The sequence below is a fragment of the Emydura macquarii genome, unplaced genomic scaffold, assembly GCF_026122565.2.
Source record: "Emydura macquarii macquarii isolate MOO-44397 ecotype Brisbane River unplaced genomic scaffold, CSIRO-AGI_Emac_v2 contig_3122, whole genome shotgun sequence".
NCBI classification, from domain to species: Eukaryota; Metazoa; Chordata; order Testudines; family Chelidae; genus Emydura; species Emydura macquarii.
The window spans coordinates 7,256,283-7,277,640 of NW_027133259.1; the positions used below are offsets into that span (position 1 = coordinate 7,256,283).

The 21,358-nt window shown below is 50.2% G+C and overlaps 1 protein-coding gene across 1 annotated transcript in view; it reads left to right on the forward strand.

Annotated features, from left to right (window-relative positions):
• Positions 1-18,683, forward strand: part of LOC137141949 (alpha-2-macroglobulin-like protein 1) — a 32,824-nt gene extending 14,141 nt beyond the window's left edge. Inside the window, exons 16-34 of the mRNA XM_067531067.1 lie at positions 998-1,136; positions 4,828-4,888; positions 6,325-6,550; positions 6,697-6,823; positions 7,207-7,328; positions 7,920-7,974; positions 8,983-9,066; positions 10,117-10,293; positions 10,516-10,597; positions 12,063-12,219; positions 12,440-12,514; positions 13,047-13,209; positions 14,120-14,334; positions 14,649-14,864; positions 16,484-16,608; positions 17,473-17,563; positions 18,043-18,111; positions 18,432-18,534; positions 18,643-18,683. Coding sequence (XP_067387168.1) covers positions 998-1,136; positions 4,828-4,888; positions 6,325-6,550; positions 6,697-6,823; positions 7,207-7,328; positions 7,920-7,974; positions 8,983-9,066; positions 10,117-10,293; positions 10,516-10,597; positions 12,063-12,219; positions 12,440-12,514; positions 13,047-13,209; positions 14,120-14,334; positions 14,649-14,864; positions 16,484-16,608; positions 17,473-17,563; positions 18,043-18,111; positions 18,432-18,534; positions 18,643-18,683 — 2,328 coding nt within the window. The remainder of the gene's footprint in view (positions 1-997; positions 1,137-4,827; positions 4,889-6,324; positions 6,551-6,696; positions 6,824-7,206; positions 7,329-7,919; positions 7,975-8,982; positions 9,067-10,116; positions 10,294-10,515; positions 10,598-12,062; positions 12,220-12,439; positions 12,515-13,046; positions 13,210-14,119; positions 14,335-14,648; positions 14,865-16,483; positions 16,609-17,472; positions 17,564-18,042; positions 18,112-18,431; positions 18,535-18,642) is intronic.
• The last annotated feature ends 2,675 nt before the right edge of the window (positions 18,684-21,358 follow it).

Consider the following 21,358-nt stretch of genomic DNA (forward strand, 5'->3'; position numbering starts at 1 on the left):
GATTAGTTCCTGTGTCTCAGTCTCCTGCTCAGTACACCAGACCGTGTTGCCTCTCCAAGAAGAAAATAGGAGAAATGGAGAAGAGTGACTGAGATCCTGTACTGAGAGTCAATCTCATTCAATGGGTCTAAACTTTCCATACATGACAGCATGGAACAACCATTCAGACAGATCTTTGCTATGTTTGTTGGCTCATATTTCCACTGACTGGCATTTTTTTCTCTTTCTCACTTTCCCCAGATCTATGGACTGTTCCCCCATATTTTTCGCCGTGGATACCCTTACCAAGTGTCTGAGGATGACTTCTTATGCAGGTCTCCCGATCCCCAACAGCCTGACGTGTTTACGGTGTTCAGAGTAATGATCTTTGATTCTTCCTTGCTGGTTAGGTGGAGCAGGGCCTCTGACATTACAGGTTGTTAGGAAATAGATTTAGTAATCATTCATATTCCATTGATTGGCTGGATGAGTCACCTGACATTAGTGACCAATAAGACATTTTCAGGGCTCCAAATGATATCATTCAGTAGGAAACAGTTACTTTAGCTCTTCATTCTCTATGGGTGAGTATTGTAGAATGCCTAATATTAGATGGCCAGTTCAGCACTGATGCCTCATTGGGCAGTTTGCTGAGGGTATCCGACTTTTGTGGCCAATAGGAAACAGCCTTGTTATACATTGAGGAGCCTAGGAAAGCTGTCCAACAGGAACATTGCTGCTTCCCCATATTCCTTGTAGACATTGAAGAAGAATAAACTTGCACTGGTTGAGTCAGGCCTGATAAATCAACTCAAGGGGACCCATTGTCCCACTGCTGTGGGATATGAGTAATTCCCCCTTGAATCAAAGTGAGAGACCCAAATCATAGAGTAGACGGAGAACTGGGTCCCTGCTTTATAAGGGAGATGACCAGCCTGAGGGACAAAGGACAGATGGGAGAGGGAAAGGAAAGGATGGGTTTCTGATGCCTAAACTCTTCCTTTCTTTCTTTCTTCAGGAAATGGGCTTGAAAATCATGTCCAACACCCATATCAAGAAGCCAAGAGAGTGCATAAGTACTGTGGCTATGACAACAATGTTGGTGACTGAGTTGGAGAGCACAGTCCCCATGCTAACCAGACCTACTTTTCTCCCAAGTAAGCACTTGCTAGATATCCTTTTTGCCTCCTCTTGCTTCTTACTAGAGGGCTCAGTCTTGCAGCTGAAAACAGCACAGAGTCCAGGGTAAGCAGCCCATGTTGTGATTGCAAGTGATATGGGAAAACAGAGAGACAAAATATTGCTTTGCCCTGAACTTGCTTTCCCAGTGCTGGGCTGTCTGTGACTGTGGGGCTCATCCCCCTGAAATGTCAGTGAGTTGGCTGTAATTTAAGACATCAACCTGTCAGCTGATTGGTTGACATCCAGACTTTGTCCCTCTGAGCCAAATGGGAGACTCATGTACTCTGAATATGATTCTGAGGTTTCTATAGTAACTGAATCTTCTTCTTCAAGTAGTGTCCCTGTGGGTGGTCCACTCCAGGTGTGCATGCTCCCCACATGCCTTCGATCGGAGATGTTTGACAATGGGGTCTGTTTGGCCCATGCATTCACTGAGGTTGTATAGAGCTGAGGGGGCAAACTGCCTTCAGTTCCTTCTCAAGCGCCTCGGCCTGATACAGAGCTTTAGTGTGTCCACTTTGAGCATACCTCGGCTAGATGTTGTACCCAGTTTTTAGTTTAGTCTAGTTTATTAGTTAATAGGTTTAGCTTAGTTTGTTATTTTGAAGATGGTTTCTCCTCTTCCCTCTCTTACGGGAGGCTTGCCTTTCTCAGTAGGGCATGCCTGGTTCACGGGGGTTGGAAGGTTGTCTTGCTTGCCAGGAGGCCATCACAGTTAGGGATGGCCACTCCAAGTACACCTGCTGCCTTGGAGAGTCGCATGTACCACAGAAGTATAATGTCTGTTCAGCCCTCAAATACAGGGCAAGAAAAATACAGGCGATCAAGCTGCAGCTTCTTGTGATGAAGTGTTCCCTCTGCTCTCCTTCAGAGCCAGGTCAGGAGAACCCCACGGTACAATCTATGGCTAGAGACCGCCAGAGCGCTCTGTTGGTACTGCCACACTGCTCAGTACTGCAAGAATTTAGGTACTTGAAGGATTTATCTGTGGCAGAGGAAACAAAGTCTTCACTACTTACAGGCACCTCTCATCTCTCGGCACCATGACTCACGTCTCTGGGCCCACATCCATCCTCAGTAGCACCTGAGTCACCATCCTTTTCAATGGGAACTCCTCCAAAGGATGAGGAAGATGATGATGATGGTGACCTCCCTTCCGTATCTTCAATATCAGTCCAGTGTTCTCTTATTTATCTGCACAAGAACCCCTTCTCTGATATCCGAAGAGAGAAACAGAGAGAGAGAGATGGGAATTTCAGGGAAGACATCATGGCTGGTGGAAACAACCCCTCTCTTGTATGGGCCTCAGTGGCCTTATTGGGATCCCTGGGCTGCTTACTGTCAACAATTCTCCAAGGTCGTAAGCTCTGCCCACTGGATGATAGGGAGATACCATCTTCCCCCTCCAAGACATACCTCATCAGAAGAAGACATTGGAGGAATAGAAGGGTAGGTCAGACAAAGAAGCTACCCCACAAACTACCATCTTGTCTTCACCTGATGAGGTGGTAAAGCCTCCTCCTCCATCAATGGCTGATGATTTCTGACAATTCCAGAACTTTATAAAATGGGTGTCATGCTCCCTACAGACACCTCTGGAGGAGGTCAAGGAATTGCAGAAGAAATTGCTCAACATTCTTTTTTCAGCAACCCCAACCAGAGCTGGCCGTCCTGTCAATGAACACCTCCTCAATCCTGCCAAAATGATTTGGCAGATCCCAGTGGACCACCAGCATGCAAAAGGAATGATAAAAAATATATCTATCATGTGCCCAGTAAGGGGTCTGAACTCCTACTCTCCCATTACCCTCCTAATTTTCTGGTGGTGGACAAGGTGAATGAGTGGGCTAAACGACATCATAAGAAGTCATTCCCCTAAGACAAAGATCAAAAGTGCCTGGCCCTTTTAGGGATGAAGTCCTATTCATCTGTGACCCTACAATTCTGGATTGTGAATTACCAGGCACTCATGGCAAAAGATAATTACATGAATTATACATAATTCACTTCCTTTATTCAGCACTTTCCCTCAGTCCAAAGGGAACAGTTTCAAACTGCCAGAAGAGTGGCTTGTCTCCCATAAGAGACAGACTTGTTGAAAGTCTCTGGGTAAGGATAAAAGGGGTAAAAAACAAGGGTGATGTTATGGTAGGGATCTCCTATAGACCATTAACCAGGAAGAAGAGGTGGAAGAGTCTTTTTATAAACAACTCACAAAATCATCCAAAGCACAGACCTTGGTGGTGATGGGGGACTTCAACTACCCAGACATCTGTTGGGAAAAGAATAGAGCAGAGCACAGATTATCCAACAAGTTCTTGGAATGCATTGAAGACAACTTTTTATTGCAGAAGGTGGAGAAAGCTATTAGGGGAGAAGATGTAGATTTGATTTTGACAAATAGGGAGGAACTGGTTGAGAATTTGAAAGTGGAAGGCAGTGAAAGTGAAAGTGATCATAAAATGGTAGAGTTCAGTATTCTAGGGAATGGTAGGAGGGAAAGCAGCAGAATAAAGACAATGGCCTTCAAGACGACAGACTTTAGCAAACCCAGGGAGTTGGTAAGATCTCATGGGATGCAAATATAAGGGGAAAAACAATTCGAGAGGGTTGGCAGTTTTTCAAAGAGATATTATTAAGAGCACAAGAGCAAACTATCCCACTGCATAGGAAAGATAAGAAGTATGGCAAGAAACCACCTTGGCTTAGCCAGGAGATCTTCAATGATCTAAAACTCAAAAAAGAGTCCCACAAAAAGTGGAAATTATGTCAAATTATGAAGGATGAATATAAAAAAACAACACAAGTATGTAGGGACAAAATTAGAAAAGTCCAGTTACAAAATTAGATTAAACTAGTTAGAGACATAAAGGGAACAAGAAAACACTCTACAAATACATTAGAAGCAAGATGAAGACCAAGGGCAGGGTAAGCCTATTACTCAATGAGAGGAGAAAGACAATAACATGGCAGAAATGGCAGAAGTGCTAAATGCCTTTTTTGTTTCAGTTTTCACCAAAAAGGTTGGTAGCAATTGGACATCTAACATAGTGAACACAAGTGAAAACGAGGTAGGATCTGAGTCTAAAATAGAAAAAGAACAAGTTCAAAATGACTTGCCTCTAGAACCAATGCAGCAATTGGAAAAGCAGTTCTGTCTTCAGTTCTGGACTCCCTTCCAAAGCTCTCTCCACCCTGCAGGGATACTTTTCAGGAGTCACCTGAGGGGAGCACCCATAGGACACTGCTAAAAAAAGGAGGAAAGGTGTACCCTGTGTAGTAACTGTAGTTCTTTGAAGTGTGTCCCCCTGTGGTGATCCACTACTTGCCCTCCTGCTCCTCTGCTTTGGTGTTTCCTCTTTGAGACTTTTCAATAGAGATGGACCTGAGGGTGGTTCACCTGCATAGCCCTATATAGCTTTGGTGTGGGGCATGAGGTAGTAAAGGGCACGTGCATGGGCTGAACAGACATTGCTAATGAAATCTCCAGTTGAAGGCACTTGAGGCATATGCACACTTGAAGTTGAGCCCCCATAGGGATGCGCATCTCGAAGAACTACAGTTATTACACAGGGTGAGTAACCTCTCATTTGTAACCTCCAGCGTTACCCGGGAGTCTCACAACCCGTGGACTTGGGACCACCATATCTCCTTCTACACCTCCAGTTGAAGAGAAAGTTCGCAAGTATTTCCCAGAAACCTGGATGTGGAATTTGTTTTCGGTTGGGTACGTAACGCTACGCAATGGCCCAATTTAATCACCTTAACATGACCCTGGATGGCCAAGTATTCAGTCGGATTTTAGTGTTTCACAAAAGCGGGGGGTATTGCTGCGTTGCACGCCTAAGAAAATATTCAGCTGAATATACTGTGGGTCCTTTCAGCCAATTTTCTTTTGTTAGATGTCCATGATCATAAGAGTTCGAATCCATTCACTGGAGGGTGGTGAATGCAGAGAAACAAACCTGTTGTAGCATTATGGTTTTTGTTTGGTATAAGAGTAGGATATTATACTATTCCACTACTGACAGCAACCTGTCTCTGAGAACGCCTGCTCCGGGGCAGCTGCCTCTAAATCCATCCTGTCCACCCATTGTCCTCATAGAAGATATCCCTGTTACGTGTTTAGTCAGCATAACATTCTCATTATATACATCTCAAGCAAAAGTTGATTCTCTAGGGTCAAAGAAAACATTTCCTTCTATTGGAGACATAAATCTAATTATCCGTTGGCAAGTTATTTGCTCTTCTGTGATACAGCATAGGGTTGTTGTCTTAATAGCTATTGTGATGTCACCTACATGACAATCTCTTGACTAACTCAGCTGCTCTCCTTCAATGCAGACTCACTGCTATTATATGTGGTAAACTGGGCATAGACTTTATAGACCAGGCCAGGCCCCGGACCTACCGTCAAGATTTGACTGTCTTCCTAGCGCACAGGAGTGGGAGTCACAAGACCTTGATTCTATTTTTTGGCTCTTCCACTAACTCTCCCTGCCCTTGGGAAAGTCACTTCGTTCCTCTGAGCCTTGGTTTCCTCATCTGTGAAATAGGAGTAATAATATTCACCTAGGCTTGTAAAAGGCTTTTAGATCTATGGGTCATGAGTGCTGTCTGTGGAAAGTGCCAGCCATCATTATTAATGAAATCTCTCTGGCAGGTGACAAAATCTTGTTCTGTTGGTGTGAGCACCTGAGGCAGGGTACCCTTGTCCTAACTAAAGCCAGTCTGACTCAGAATAATCAGGGACCAGGATTATTCCTGTCAGAAATTTTAACAGTGAAAGTTCCAGCCCTGAGCTCTCTAGGGCTGGGTGAGGAAGTTAGAGACTCAACGGTCATCTACAGTTGACTCCCAGTTGACTTCAACGGAAGTTGAGGGCATTTAGCGGTTTGCAGGATGGGATAGTTTATTGGTGTGTGTAACATAATTGAACAGTGAGTCTTTGAAAATTCTGTCTGTGGTAGAAGTGAAGAACAGAGATGGGCCCAAGCCACAAAACTGGGATGTGGGTTTGGGCCCAGATTTCAAAGACCCCACAGTTCAGGTTGTTCTGATTGCAGTCATTGAATTGAGTGCTTTGGGAATAAGGGCTTCTAAAGACATGGCTGGCTGGTGCCTTCTTTTAAAGGATTTTATTTCTTCATGGTTTTTCCTCAGTCCCACTGGAAACAGGAATGTCTCAGTCTTGGTGCCTGACACCATCACTGAGTGGAAAGCTGGGACATTCTGCACATCTGAGATGGGCTTTGGACTCGCCCCAACCATGAGCCTCCGGGCGTTCAAGCCCTTCTTTGTAGAGCCCACGCTGCCATACTCTGTGATCCGGGGAGAGACTTTCTCCCTGAAGGCCACTGTCTACAATTATCTGCCACAGTGCATCCAGGTGAGTCCTGTTTGTAGCTCAGTAAGGATTGCGGGCTCAAGGTGGGTGAGAGGTCCCCTTGGTCCCTGACCCACACTGGGGGCAGGTGGGGAGAGCACATTCCTCATCATCTACTGGACTGTTTGCACATCACTGGTGTCCCTTAGATCAAAGTGACCGTGGCTGAGTCCCCAAGTTTCCAGTTGGAGTTGTGTGAGGGCTGCATCTACACCAGCTGCCTGTGCGGTGATGAAGCCAAGACATTTCATTGGAGAGTCACAGCTAAACAACTAGGTGAGGAGGGTGAGGGAGAAACAGCCAGGGAGGGGGCAATTGTGCCAGTTACTGGACTTCAGTGTGGATAGCACTGGACAAGAAGAATGGAGTATGTGGCCTTTTAGCGTTAGGGCACCAGTTCCCATCAGGCCCCAGATGAGAGGTACTGCCTGTTTCAGGGGGATCAGGGAATGGGCATGGAGACTTTCCTCTCTAAGGCACCAGTTCCCGTCCAACTTCAGGTCCAGGGCATTGGCAGGATCAGGGAATGGGCTATAGAGCCATTCATATCTAGGTCCCTGGTTCCATTCATTGTCTTTGGTAGGTGACGTCTACAGCAGTAACCGAGGGTGTTTTCCATAGGGATGGCTGCTGTCCAATCTGTTGTCTCTTCTTTTCAGGGTCGGTGAACATCACCCTTAGCACAGAGGCCCTGGCCACCAAAGATCTCTGTAGAGGGGAGGTACCATTCGTACCAGTGAGAGGACGGACAGATACACTGATCAAACCCCTTCTAGTCCAGGTCAGCGTGGGGCTGGGTTCTTTTCTCATAGGTAAAGGCAAGGAAATCTAATATCAAGTTTTTCTCAGCCCCCATATTCAGTGGGGTGAAGTTTGGGGTTGAAATTGCCCCCTCTTATTTAGGAGGACTAACTGGCATCTCCAGGCCTAAGCCATGGTCTAGCTGGGTCCCTCCAGTAAGGATCAAAGGACATGCTTCAGAAAGAAGTTTCCTCCTCTTTATGCCAATTTTGATCCCTCTGTGCCCTCTTCTGGGGGCAATCTCATCCCCCCCATGACCTGGCATCTGGGCTTGACTTGTGCCCTTTGATCCTGTCTCCTCTATGCCCTATCTGAGATGCTGAGATAATGGATTAAGCCAACATATCCCCTCACCTCACCAGATCCCACTGCACAGGCCCCTAGACCGGGAAGCATCCTTGTCAGGAGCTCTTAGGTCCCTGAGTTGCATGGAGCAAGAAACCAGGCCAATCCATGAGAGAGAGGGGTTCTCACGCAAGCCTGACATGGTTCATAGCTTATTTGTAACCCTGTGTCTCTCCTCCTTCCGTCTCCTCTCTGGTCCCCAATGCTGCTGTCTCCTCCCCAATAGCCAGAGGGAGTTCTGGTAGAGAAAGCTCACAGCTCCCTGCTTTGCCCTAAAGGAGGTAGGTGGTCTGGTCTGGTGGGAAAATGGGGCATTGGGTGCAGGTGGGTAGGGGGGGACTCTGCCTCCCTGGGAAAGTTGGCTCAGGAGAAGTCTTTGTGCTTCATCCAAAGGAGGTAGGTAAGATCACATCTTGTCCAGACAGGGCCCAGTACAGGATTCGTCTTTGTTCGTCAGGGTTTTGTCCAGTGTTAGCTTGAAATAACTGAAGCAATGGGGCTCTTGCCTCTTCCCTTGGGGGCATGTGTCCACTGTCTCACCGAGCGCTCAGTGCAAGGGAGTGCTTCCTAATATCCAGACTCAAATTTCCCCCTTTCATCTGACTTACTCCTTCTATGGCCCCTTGCTAACCAATTCCTGAGCCTTCACAGGCTTATAGACAGTGGTCATGTCTGCTCTGTCATCTTGGCCAAGCTATAGAAGTTTATTCCAATTTGGAAGCCAATGGGGGCTCTCTCTGAATAAGGACAGCAGGACTGAATCTATAATATAACTGTCCCTTCTGCTAGTGAACAAGGGTGAAAGCTGTGTCACTTGGGTAACTAGATATGACATGGATACAACTCTGGACTGGTCCAGTCTACAGGGAACTGCACTGGTCCCTGGAGGATGGACTAGAGGGGATTTCAGAGCTCTGCTCCCATCTCTGGTTTCCATGAGGGGTCTGGATAAATAGACTAAACGTGGCTTTGCCTCTGAGGTTTGAAATGTGATGGAGTCACTGAGGCAGGAAAAATCAAGGAGGTTTCTCTGGACAGTGGGAGTTGAAAGAGGGTGTGGCTCTTGCACCCACGGTCGGGGGAGATAAAGTGGAACAACAGAGAAGCCTGAGCTAGTTGAGTTGAGGGGGCAGGGAGGGGAGGAGAGACAGGGACTGTGGGATCGCCTGGAAGCTCCATGGAGGGGAATGTCAGATGCAGGAGCACAGCTGGTTCTAGTGGGAGAGTTTTCTGGAGATTCCGAAGGCTGTTTTCCTGATTTCTCTTCCTGTTTGACACCTGGGTCTCAGAAAATCCAGCACAGGATTCTGTGTCCCTGGAACTGCCCCCGGATGTGGTTGAAGGTTCAGCCAGAGCCACCATCTCTGTCATGGGTAAGGAATTCAGCTCTTTGTGCGTGGGCAGGAGACTCTGAGGTGTCTCTGATCCAGTCTCCGCTTTTCTGAGAACGGCCCTGGGAAAGCTCATACCCTGAACACCCGAAACTCCGACAAAGTGCAGGCCATTGTTCTCCCATTTCCAGGGCTGCGTTTCCTGGTTCTGTCTGGGGCTGGGTGCACCAAAATACCCAGCAGGAGAGAGGCTGTTCTGCTTGCAGGAGCCTCTGGCAGTGATCAGAAACAGCAGCCGCCACGCCAGGTGATCGCACGAGCAAAGGCCTGGATTCCCCGTCCCCTCTCCCTGGTTTGTCACACCTGAGAGGTTCTGGTAAAGTCTGGATTATAGACGCTGAGCTTCCAAGTGCTGATCCCAGCCCGGGCACTGAACGCTGAGACAGAAACCCCCATCTCATCCCCATCCCCTCCCTGGTCCAATGGACCACTCCACCATGGAGAGAACCCACTCTTGTTGTAATGGAACAGTCCTTGTAATAGAATGTTCCACCTGAAAGGGAAAATACCAACCCCCCGACACTCTGCATTGCTCTAATGGTAAAATAACACCCTCCCTCCCTCCACGCACACACACCATGGAATGCTCTATCAGGGATGTAAAACACCCCACCCTCTGAGAATATTTGGAGTGGAAGAAAAATAAATAACCCCAGAGTAAAGGAACATTCCCCTTCCTGGGCTAAAAATAAACCTTCACTGCACTAGGACATTCTGCTGGGTGGAAACTCTATGTACAGCAGTGAGTCCTCCCAAGGAAAGGAAAATACCCTTTAATGGAAAGTTGCACCAGGGTGAGAACAAACATCTCCACCCCCAGTGCAATAAGTAATGGAACATGCTAACAGGCGGGGCAAAAAAACATGCTTCATGCTGCTATTGTGGAACATTCCACCGAGGGGCAGAGCTACCATCACCATGCTATAATGGAACATTCCAACAGGAGAAGAACTAACCACTCAGCTAATCAGGATTTATCCCTATTGCACCATCTGGGTTTCTTGCTGCTTTGTCCCCCTCCCTCCCCGGCAGGTGACATCATGGGGACGGCGCTGCAGAACCTGGACCGGCTGGTGCAGATGCCCAGTGGCTGCGGGGAGCAGAACATGGTGCTGTTTGCCCCCATCGTCTACGTGCTGCAGTATCTGGAAAAGACGGGACAGCTGACCCCGGAGATCAGGGAGCGGGCGACGGGATTTCTGCGCAGCGGCAAGTACCCCGAGCCCAGCTCCACTTGTCTCCAGCCTGGCACCCACCCTGCCAATAGCCTCCTGTCCCCACTCTCCTGGCATCCATTCCTCTGTCTGACACCCATGTAAATACCTGTCAGTGATCTTGTAAACACTGAATTACTCCCACTCAATGATCACTCTGTACATACTCTCTTCCTGGCAGTGGTAGGTGACAGTAATTTTATTCCCCTCTCTCCAGGGTACCAGAGGCAGTTGCTCTATAAACATCATGACGGCTCCTACAGCGCATTCGGTACCACAGACCAGGAAGGTAACACCTGGTAAGTGCTGGGATATCGCTTTCATTCCCTGCTTTCTGGAAGCCTGGAGTCTGTGAACTGGGGGATCAGACAACTAGATGGCTCAATGTCTAGTTGGCAACAGGTAACAAGCGGAGTGCCCCAGGAGTGGGTGATGGGGCCGGTTTTGTTCAACATCTTCATTGATGATCTGGAGGATGGGGTGGATTGCACCCTCAGCAAGTTTGCAGATGACACTGAACTGGGAGGAGTGGTAGATATGCTGAAGAGTAGGGATAGGATACAGAGTGACCTAGACAAATCAGAGGATCGGGGCAAAAGAAATCTGATGAGGTTTAACAAGGACAAGTGCAGAGTCCTGCACTTAGGACAGAAGAATCCAATGCACTGCAACAGACTGGGAACTGACTGGCTAGGCAGCAGTTCTGCAGAAAAGGACCTGGATGCTACAGTGGACAAGAAGCTGGATATGAGTCAGCAGTGTGCCTTTATTACCAAGAAGGCTAACGGCATACTGGGCTGCATTAGTAGGAGCATTGCCAGCAGATTGAAGGAAGTGATTATTCCCCTCTAATCGGTACTGGTGAGGCCACATTTGGAGTATTGTGTCCAGTTTTGGGCCCCCCACTACAGAAAGGATGTAGACAAATTGGAAGGAGTCCAGAGGAGGGCAACAAAAATTATTAGGGGGCTGGAGTACATGATTTATGAGGAGATGCTGAGGGAACTAGGCTTGTTTAGCCTGCAGAAGAGAAGAATGAGGGGGCTTTGATAGCAGCCTTCAACTACCTGAAAGGGGGTTCTAGGGAGGATGGGGCTAGGTTGTTCTCGGTGGTGGCAGATGACAGAACAAGGAGCAATGGTCTCAAGTTGCAGGGCGGGAGGTCTAGGTTGGACATTAGGAAAATGTTTTTCACTAGGAGGGTGGTGAAGCACTGGAATGGGTTACCTAGGGAGGTGGTGGAATCTCCATCTTTAGAGGTTTTTAAGGCCCGGTTTGACAAAGCGCTGGCTGGGATGATTTAGTCGAGGTTGGTCCTGCTTTGAGCAGGGGGTTGGACTAGATACCTCCTGAGGTCCCTTCCAGCCTTAATCTTCTATGATTCTGTCTGTTTGTCAGTGACCCCTCAGGACTCTTCCCAGTGCTGTATGGGGAAGAGAAGTCTCCTGCTGTGAATTGTATATGCCCCTTTTCCCTCATGGTAGGCTGACAGTGCCTCATACAAGCTATGGGAATGCAGCCACCTCTGGGATAGAGACAGCAACTGGGCAGAACAATGGGGGTGAGCACATGGCAGAACAATGGTGGCAGGGAGCTCAGACCAAGAACCAACCTCTCTCTCCTTCTGCGCCCTCTTCCTCACTCGCTCCTTTGCCTCTTTCGTTCTCTTCCTTCCTTCCTCTCTCTCGTCCGTTTTCTCGTTAACTCCACCTCTGATCTTTCCCTCTCCTCGTCCCTCTCTTCCACGCTCTCTCTCCCCCGCAGGCTGACAGCGTTTGTGGCCAAGTGCTTTGGCCAGGCCAGGCCATACATCTTCTTAGATGACCGGAACATCCGGGATGCTCTGAGCTGGCTGCAGATTTACCAGTTGCCCGGAGGCTGCTTCAAGAGCGTGGGGAAGCTCTTCCACACGTCCATGAAGGTAATGGTGTAGCCACAGCAGATAGTTCCCCAGGCAGCTGGGTGGGCTTGGCTCAGCTCAGCTTCCTTGATGCTCCCTCCCTCTCTGCCTTTGGGGGGGGCAGCGGCAGTTCAGGGGAAGGAGGGGATTCAGAGACCTTTTACAGGGAGGGAGTGGGGGACGCTGGTCCTCGTCCTGCCTGAGGCCCTCTCCTATCTCTGCGTGTTTGTGCTTCCTGCAGGGCGGCGTGGATGGCAAGGTCCCCCTGGCTGCCTACATCACTGCTGCACATCTGGAGACGGGGGAGGCCCTGAACGTGAGTGTTCAGTGTGCCGCTCCCGCTTGTCCCGCGGAGCTCAGTGCAGGCACTTCACCCTCCTGCCTGCCTTGCTGGGGTGGGCCGGGGCGAGGCACCCTCCTGTGGGGAGGAGCTCACACCTCCTCACGAGGAAGGCACTGCTGGGGCAGGGGGAGAACTGCAACCACTCCACCGGGAGGGCGCTGCTGGGGAAAGCTCCCGTAGCTGGAGTCCTGCTGATCGCAGGGGCGTTGTAACCACACGGTAACATCCCTGGACGAGCCCAGCGGAGGTACAAGGCAATAAAGGCACTGACCTAGGACTTGGTGGCTCTCTGGGGAGGGTGCGTACCTGGGCGAAGCAGAGTGAAGATGGTCCCAGCTGCCAGCGCGTGCCCAAGCACAGAAACCAGTGTGTGCTTCGACATCGGTGCATTCGTACCTGTGTGTGCGTCTGCCCGCCTGTGTGGACGTACCCCCCCGTGTGGGGCTGACTGTATCTCCGTGCAGCCATAGGGGCCCATTGCCAGTGTGTGCTTTCTCCCCCACAGAGCAGTGTGGTGAACAAGGCCTTGAGCTGCCTTGCGAGTGCCCTCCCCAACGTCACCAGCACCTACACAGAGGCGCTGCTGGCCTACGCCTTCGCCCTGGCCCAAGACAGCCAGCGCACACAGGAGCTGCTCGCCAAGCTGCACCAAAAGGCCATCAGAACAGGTACCAGAGGAAAGCAACATTGACAGCTGGGGCGTGCCAGGGAGAATGAGATAGATCAGAGCACTTGTCTTTCACCCCAACTCCTCCCCCCCCGGCCTGTGTCTGGCCCTCACATTCTGGGCTGTGACTGGTCGTTATGAAAGAGCTGGTCTTTGAAAGAGCCCAGCTCCCATCTACGCACCAAAATGTTTGACCGTATTTTCAAAAGCACTCAGCCAGCTGGGAGCTGAGCTCTTTGAAAATCTGGCCGCATAATACAGTTTCTCCATATCAGGCAGAATTCATACGTTGTACAGACGTATTTCCAGCTCATCACAGAGAAGGGCTGGGCTCTTTCAAAAATAAATCCTTATTTAGGTGCCTAAATGGAAGTTGAGTTCTTTGACAATCTGGTCCTGTGTGCGCAGAGCTGTGATATGCCAGGCAGAGGGAACACGCTACAAGAATCATATTAGCTATTAGCTTGTGTGGCAGGAGGGGGGGGGGGGGGGATTTCTCTGACAGCCTGGGTATCCATCCACCTTGCACTCTGGATAGTGAAGGGACCATTTCCCCAGCAATCTGGGTAGCCAGAGGCTTTGTGTATCTAGGAGGTATTTATCTCGTGTGTAGGTCGTTTTGATGCATTTACCTAGCAGGATGTGTAACCGCAGGTCTTTGGAGTGCAAGGTATTTACCTAGGAACCTGGGTCCTTCCGGTGTAATATGCAGTGATGGGTTTTTCACACAGTAATCCAGGTAATTGAGAGGTATTTTCCCAGTGCTCTGTGCTACCCCATCCCCCTCTATGGGAACTGGGGTGAAGGGTTTGGATGACTGGCTCACATTTACCTCACAGTAACTCTTACTCCCACACGAAGCTTGAAGATTTCTCCCCCAACAGCCTCCTGTTTTCTTCTCCCTTTCCCAGGAGGGCAGATTCACTGGAGCCAGGCCCCCTCCCAGCCCCCCAGTGCTGGTGTGTGGTCCCAACCCCAGTCCGTGGACGTGGAGCTGACGTCCTATGTGCTCCTTGCCCTGCTCTTCAAGCTGAACGTCACTGGGGCTGACGTCGCCACAGCCTCCGGCATTGTGGCCTGGCTCACCAAGCAGCAGAATGCCTACGGTGGCTTCGCCTCCACGCAGGTAACACAGGCCCCGCTGCTGGGGGAGATGATGGGCCGTGACCCCACTGGAGAGGGAGTCTCTGCACTGCAGCGGTGTGACTACGACAGTTATCAGTGCTCTAGGGTGTGAATCCCCCTGGACGCAGGGACTGGGAGGATGAATCCTGGAGCTAAATCCCTGCAGTGCAGAGGTACACTGAGGGGGTGAATCCGGATTTCAGCACCCTCAGTTGCTGAGATCCCACTGTTCTGAGTGTTTCACACTCCTGGCTCCGAAGAACAACCCTTTCTCCCCCACGTACAAAGAGCAATGGACTGTCTCTCTCTCCCCAGGACACGGTGGTCGCCCTACAAGCTTTGGCTAAATATGCGGCCCTGACGTACAGCGAGAAAGGAGACTTGGAGGTGACCGTGAAATCCCAGGAGAGCTTCGAGAGGACGTTCCAGGTCACCCACCGGAACCGGCTGCTGCTGCAGCAAGCCGTGCTGACGGAAATCCCCGGGGTGTTCTCGGTGCAGGCCGAGGGCAGCGGCTGTGTCTATGCCCAGGTGAGACACCCTTTCCATGGGGAGGGGCATAGCCCTCATGCGTGCCGCTCTGGCAGGTCCTGCTCAAATAAACACATTGTCATGGTCAAAGAGAGTCATTTCCCTTGCTTACGCTCAGGCACATGGCAGGCTGACTACCTGCAGCTCTTCTTACCATGCCCTTTGCCACTGAAGGGCCCCTGCACCTCAAGGGTGAAGCTGAGGCATAATACGGCTGGCCTCTCACTGCTCCCAGGCTGCTTGGGGAACTGGAAATTGTGCGTAGCTATGAGGTGTGCTCCAGTAGAGAAGAGTCTTAGTCCCAAGTATATTAGGCAAGATCGCCTGCGGTTCTTGTGCTCGAGGTCTGCATTCCTGGGACTGCAGCATCAGGCTCTAGCCTGGCTCCCCACGTGTGGTTTCTGTAGTTGGCTCTGTGACGCATCCGTGCCTAGGGCAGCCACCTGAGAATGCCAAGGTCAGGGCAGGCTGCAAAAGGAGAGCAGAGTCTCCCAGCACTGGGGGGTGACACTGCAGTTAGATTCACCAACCAGCCACAAACAGTGCTTCTGATTCCCCACACGGGTTATCATGAAGCTACAACAAAAAAAGTACCTTTACTGCATTTCAGTCTCTGGCTCCCAGTCAGCCACTAGGTCCAGTAGGTCCACTAGGTCTGTGGCGGGGGGAGAGAAGGGAGGGGGGTTGTCATCCAAAACCCAGCACAAGTTTTGGATATAGATGTATCATACACATTTAGAACTCAATACAACACTGATACATACAATCTTAGCGAATTATAACCTTTCCAGTGGTACATGACATGGCATATCTTGACAAATTATCGTACTTTTGCACTATTGATATCAATAATATGATGGCTGGTCATTCATACTCCACCCAGCGTCCCAGGCGTGTCTGGGGTTTAAGGATCTGAGCACTAAATAGCTTGAGATGTGATTAGGGAACCCAAGCGATGAGTTGGGTTCGCGCTGGTCCATGAGGACTTACTAGTGAGTATATGGGCAGCTACTGGGTAGTAGTGAAAATGGCCCAGATTTTGTCAGCTTTAAAAAGGATGTTGACAAATGGGAGCGGGTTCAGAAAAGAGCTACAAGGATGATCTGAGGCCTAGAAAACCTTCCTTTGCTGTGAGAGATGAAAGAAACTCAATCTATTTAGTTTATCCAAGAAAAGGCTAAGAGGTGACTTGATTACGGTCCACAAATACCCATGTGGGGGCAGACTTCTGATGACAGAGGGCTCCTCCATCTAGCAGCCAAAGGTATAGCAGGATCCAATGGCTGGAAGCTGAACTAAGCCAAATTCACTCTAGAAACCAGGTGCCCATTTTTAAAAGTGAGGGTGATTAACTATTGGAACAATTTATCCAGGGATGGGATGGATTCCCCATCACTGTCAGTCTTTCAATCCAGGCTGGCTGGCTTTCTCAAAGATACGCTCCAGCTCAAACAGAAGGGATGGGCTTGCTGTAGGAATTACTGGGTGAGGATCTATGTCCTGTGTCACGCAGCCTGTCAGACAAGATGGTCATAAAGGCCCCTTCTGGCCCTAAAATCTAGGAATCTGCTAAATCCAACTGCAAATTCTCTGCCTCAGCCTGTCTCTCTCCTCCGTAGACGGTGCTGAGATACAACGAGCCTCCTCCACAGGTCTCCAGGACTTTCTCTCTGCGCGTCACCACGCAGCTGATCGACTGCGCTAACGGCAGCGTGCGTGTCATCACCGTCCACATCCATGTCAGGTGACCCCGAGATTTCTTCCCTGGGGCCGGGCAGGGAGCGTTCAGAGAGCTGGCTGGGTTTCGTGGCTGGGAGGGAGGGACGAGGCGTTTTGGGGAGGAAAGGGTGGAAGGTGAATTTGGCAGCTGTGAAGCAAGGGGGAGGAAGGGACCAGGTACTTCTGGGAGGGGGGTTGAAGCTGTGAATTGTGGTTGGGGTTGACTTGCTTGTTGGTAGAGGGGAAGGAGGAGGGCCAGGTGCCCCTTTAATAATTTTTTAGAGCAATGGTCCCCCAAATTTTTCCATTGTGTCCCCTTACCCAGCCCGTGCCCCCCTGGGAGATGCGGTTGGGAGCCAGGACTGGAAGCTGGGACCACGGTTGGGGCTGGAGCTGGGGCCAGGAGCCAGGCCCACAGTCCGGGCCGGGAGCTACAGCCGGGAGCTGCAGTCAGGAGTGGGGCTGTGGTCGGGGCTGGAGCAGAGCTCAGGGCAGAGCGGGACTGGGTGGCGCTCCCTCCCTGTCCCTCGTGGGGACTGGCCCAGCCCCATCACAGCCCCGAACGTTCCTCCGTGCCCTCATAGGGGGTGTACCCCACAGTTTGGGGACCACTGTCCTAGAGAGAGAGGGGCATGGGGAGATACAGAGAGGAGGAGTTGCTGGGGGAAACACAGTGGGGGTGGGTCTGTTCAGAGGAGTACAACCATCTTAAACACCCCCCCTGCAGTGAACGCAAGGGACGGTCCAGGGCCTGGTGCCTTCATGAGGATGAAATGTTGGGGGGGGAGAGAAGGGGTAGGGAGGATGTGAGGGAGGATTTATAGCTTCAGTTAGCCCCTGCTCACAGGATCTCTGACCGTCTGCATCCTTCCTTTCTCCCCCACCCCAGCTACATCGGGAGCAGAGTCACTTCCAACATGGTGATCGTGGAGGTCTCCCTGCTGTCTGGATACAGCCTGGCTCTGGGCTCCCGCACATCAGTAAGGAGCCTTGGGGGCAGCATGGGGCATGGCGAAGGGGTCCCCTCCCGTCAGAGCTGGGGGGATCCAGCCTCAGCCAGGGGAAGAGGCAGGTTCCACACCTGGGATTCCTGGGTTCCACCCTGAATGATGATGTCCCCCACCCTGCCCCGGACATGTAAACCCCAGAGCTGGCTGTAGAACCCCCCAGACACCTGCCTTGAGAAGGAGCCAAGTCCCAATGACCGACCAAATCTCTGTCCCCCGCAGCAGAGGAACGGAGTGACCCTGTGGAGAGATCAGCTCTAATGAGGGGTGAGAGCTCTGATGAGGGCCTGGCTAGGGAAGGGTTAATAAGAGCCCACCTGCTCTCTGGCTATGGGGGTAGCTGGCAGGGAGGCTGCTTGTGGCCGGTGGAGAACGTTTCTGTAGGAATTCTCACACTTGCCCCCTCAGAGACCCAGCTCATCCGTCCCTTCTCCTCTTCTCCCCCGTCCTAGTTGCAGAGCAGTCCCCTGGTGAGGAAAACAGAGGTGAGCCAGAGCAGTGTCTCCATCTACTTGGAGCAGGTAGGTCTTATTGAGGTCGGGGTGGGAATAGCAGCGGGGCTGCAGGGCAGGATTGAGGGGCACTGGCAGAGCTGTGTGGGGAGCCCAGGGCTGGACTAGCAGGGGCGCTGCAGGGCAGGATTGAGGGGCACCACTCAAGACTTGTCATGGGTAGCCCTGTCACAGCCCTTGAGTGCCTGATTCTCACTGAATTCCTGTCCAGGCTCCAGCAGAGCAATTGTACTCCGTCTCTGGAGCCAAATTTAGGGTGGTAATGAAATAAACAGTTCACCAGTGACGCATCTCCTCTCCCTCGCTCCCTCCTCCACTGCCCCCCGCAGCTGAGCAATAGGACCCAGACATACGCCCTGCAACTGGAACAGGAGATCGAGGTGATCAACCTGAAGCCAGCGCACATCAGAGTCTATGACTACTACCAGCCAGGTGGGTCGCTGAGCCGCTGGAGCATCTGGGCTGGGGGCGGGGGGGAGAGGGCAGCTAAGGGGGTGTCTCTGTGCGGGTGTAACTTGGATTCCTTCTCTCCCTGTGCAGAGGAGCAGGCCCTGGCTAATTACAGCGCCATCTGCAGCTGAGGTAGGTGGGAACTCCCTGGTGTGCCTCTCTGCTCCCCTTCCTGCCCCTCTGTGCAGCCGGCAGTAGCCTCCATGCCCCTCACGCAATGTCCCCCCTCCCCAGGCTGGCACCATGGCCCCTTCTGCCGCTAGGAAGAGCCCCCAGTGCCTCTGGATCAGTGACCCCCTGCAGCTGGAAATGCCTGCCGTGCCCATTCTCAAGGGCTCCCTCTCCCCGGTCATGCTGAGCTTTGCAGCCGAGTCTCCCCCACGTGACGGGGCGTGTTCCTGGCTGGGTGGGGCGGGCACCGCACCAGTGACTGCAGTGGGACCTGGCATTGGGGATGGTTGGGAGCTTCAGCTAGTGGAAAGCCTGGCTGCCCGTGTGCTGAGCCGTGTGTCGTGTCTGGCATCCGTGCTCTGTGAGTCTCCCTGGCTTCCAAGTGGAGTTCGTGAGACTAGCCCATGGTGCACAAAGCACTAAATGTCCTGGTGCCTGTCTACCAGAGAGCCCCACTTCTGTTGCTGGGCCATTCTGCTGCAGCTGAGATAGCAGAGTCATCAGAGCTGGAACTCCTCCTGCTTAGAGAGAGGTACTCTCCTTGTGAGCCCACCGCTCTGGAGTTTGCCTCCCCCTGTTAGTCTGTATAGCTGAGTTCACCTCCCAGACCCACTGCGAAGCCCACACCCCTCTTTTCGTACTGGCTTGCAGAGGGTTCCTCAGTGGAGGTGGAAGAGAGTGGATGGGATTTGGCTGGCACTGTGATTTCTTGCTCTCTGTCTCTCTCTATCCCCAGTATCATCTCTTCAGTCTCAACATCTCAGTCTCTTTTGCACGCATTTTATTTCTGATTCACTCTCCTCCCTATTTGTCTTCTGGGTGATCTCCCCCTCTCTCTTCCAGCACACTGGGAGGACATCGGCTGGAAGTCATGCTGAGCTGTCCTTGCTGGGCCAAGCGGGCAAGTGATGCTCCGACAGCCCTATCTGCGACATTGGCACTGGGTGGGTGGGGATTTCCATGGGCTCCATATTGGATGGCAGGGCGAGGCTCAGGCTAACGCTCCTCACCCCAGTAGCCATTGCCTGGTGAATTTATTTGGTGTCTGATTATTTCTAATCATTTTAATCTGGGAATTTTCTTGAGTCTGATGAAAATAAAATGGAAATCACCAGTTACAGACGCTGTGATATTTCATTAGACTCCACAACAACAGTCACCCCAGAGGAAATTTGTGATGCTGACACTATTCGGGTGTCCCTGACATTCACTTCTCCCAATGCTAATGTCATAGATTCATGGGCCGGAAGGGAACCATTGTGATGATCTAATCTGACCTATTCTATAATGCAGGCCATGGAGATTCCCCAGAATAATTGCTAAAGCAGATCTTTCAAAAAAAACCCATTCAATCTTGATTTAAAACTTCTCAGTGATGGAGAATCCACCACAATCCTTGGTAAATTGTTGAAACGGTTCATTACTCACACTGTTAAAATGTATGCTTCATTTCCCATCTGAATTGGTCTAGCTTCAACTTCCCGCCATTAGAGCATGTTATACCTTTCTCTGCTAGACTGACGAGTCCATTATTAAATATTTGTAGATATTTTTAGGCTGTAATTGAGTCACCCCTTAATTTCCTCTTTGTTAAGTTTAATAGATTGAGCTCTTTGAGTCTATCACTGTAAGGCGTATTTTCTGATCCTTTAATCATTCTTATAGCTCTTCTCTGAACCTTCTGCACTTTATCAACATTCATCTTGAATTGTGAGCACCAGAACTGGACACAGTATACCAGCAGCGGTCACACCAGTGCCAAATATGGAAGTAAAATAACCTCTCTCCCACTCAAGATTCCCCTGTGTATGCATCCGAGGGTCACATTAGCTTTTTTGGCCACACCATCATACGGGGAGTTCATGTTCAGATGATTATCTGCCACAACCCTGCAGATCTTTTTCAGAGTTGCTGTTTCTCAGGTTAGAGTCCCCCATCCTCTAAGTATGGTCTACATTCTTTGTTCCAGATGCACACATTTAGATTTAGCTGTGTTAAAACACATACTGTTTGCCTGCACCCAGTTTACCAAGCAATCCAGATCACTCTGAATCAGTGACCTCTCCTCTTCATTATTTACCACTCCCCTAATTTTTGTGTCATCTGCAAACTTTATCACTGATGATTTTATGTTTTCTTCCAGATCACAGATAAAAAGGTTAAATAGCATAGAGCCAAGAACCAGTACGTGCAGGACCCTATTAGAAACACAGCCGCTTGATGATGATTTCCCATTTACAGTTACATTTTGAGACCTATCAATTAGCTAGTTTTTTATCCATGTAATGTTTGTCATGTTAATTTTATATTGTTCTAGTATTTTAATCAAAATGTCATGCAGTACCAAGTCAAATGCCTTACAGAAGTCAAAATATATTAAGTCAACACTATTATGTGTATCTGACAAACTTGTAATTTCATTAAAAAAAAAAGGTATCACATCAGTAGGATAGGATTTATTTTCCATAAACCAACATTGATTTGAATTACCTTCTTTTACTTGTTTATTAATTGAGTCCTGTATGAGTCACTCCATTATCTTGCCCGGAATCGATGTCAGGCTGACAGGCCTGTAATTACCTGGGTCATCCTGTTTACTCTTTTAAAAAATTGGCACAACATTAGCTTTTTTCCA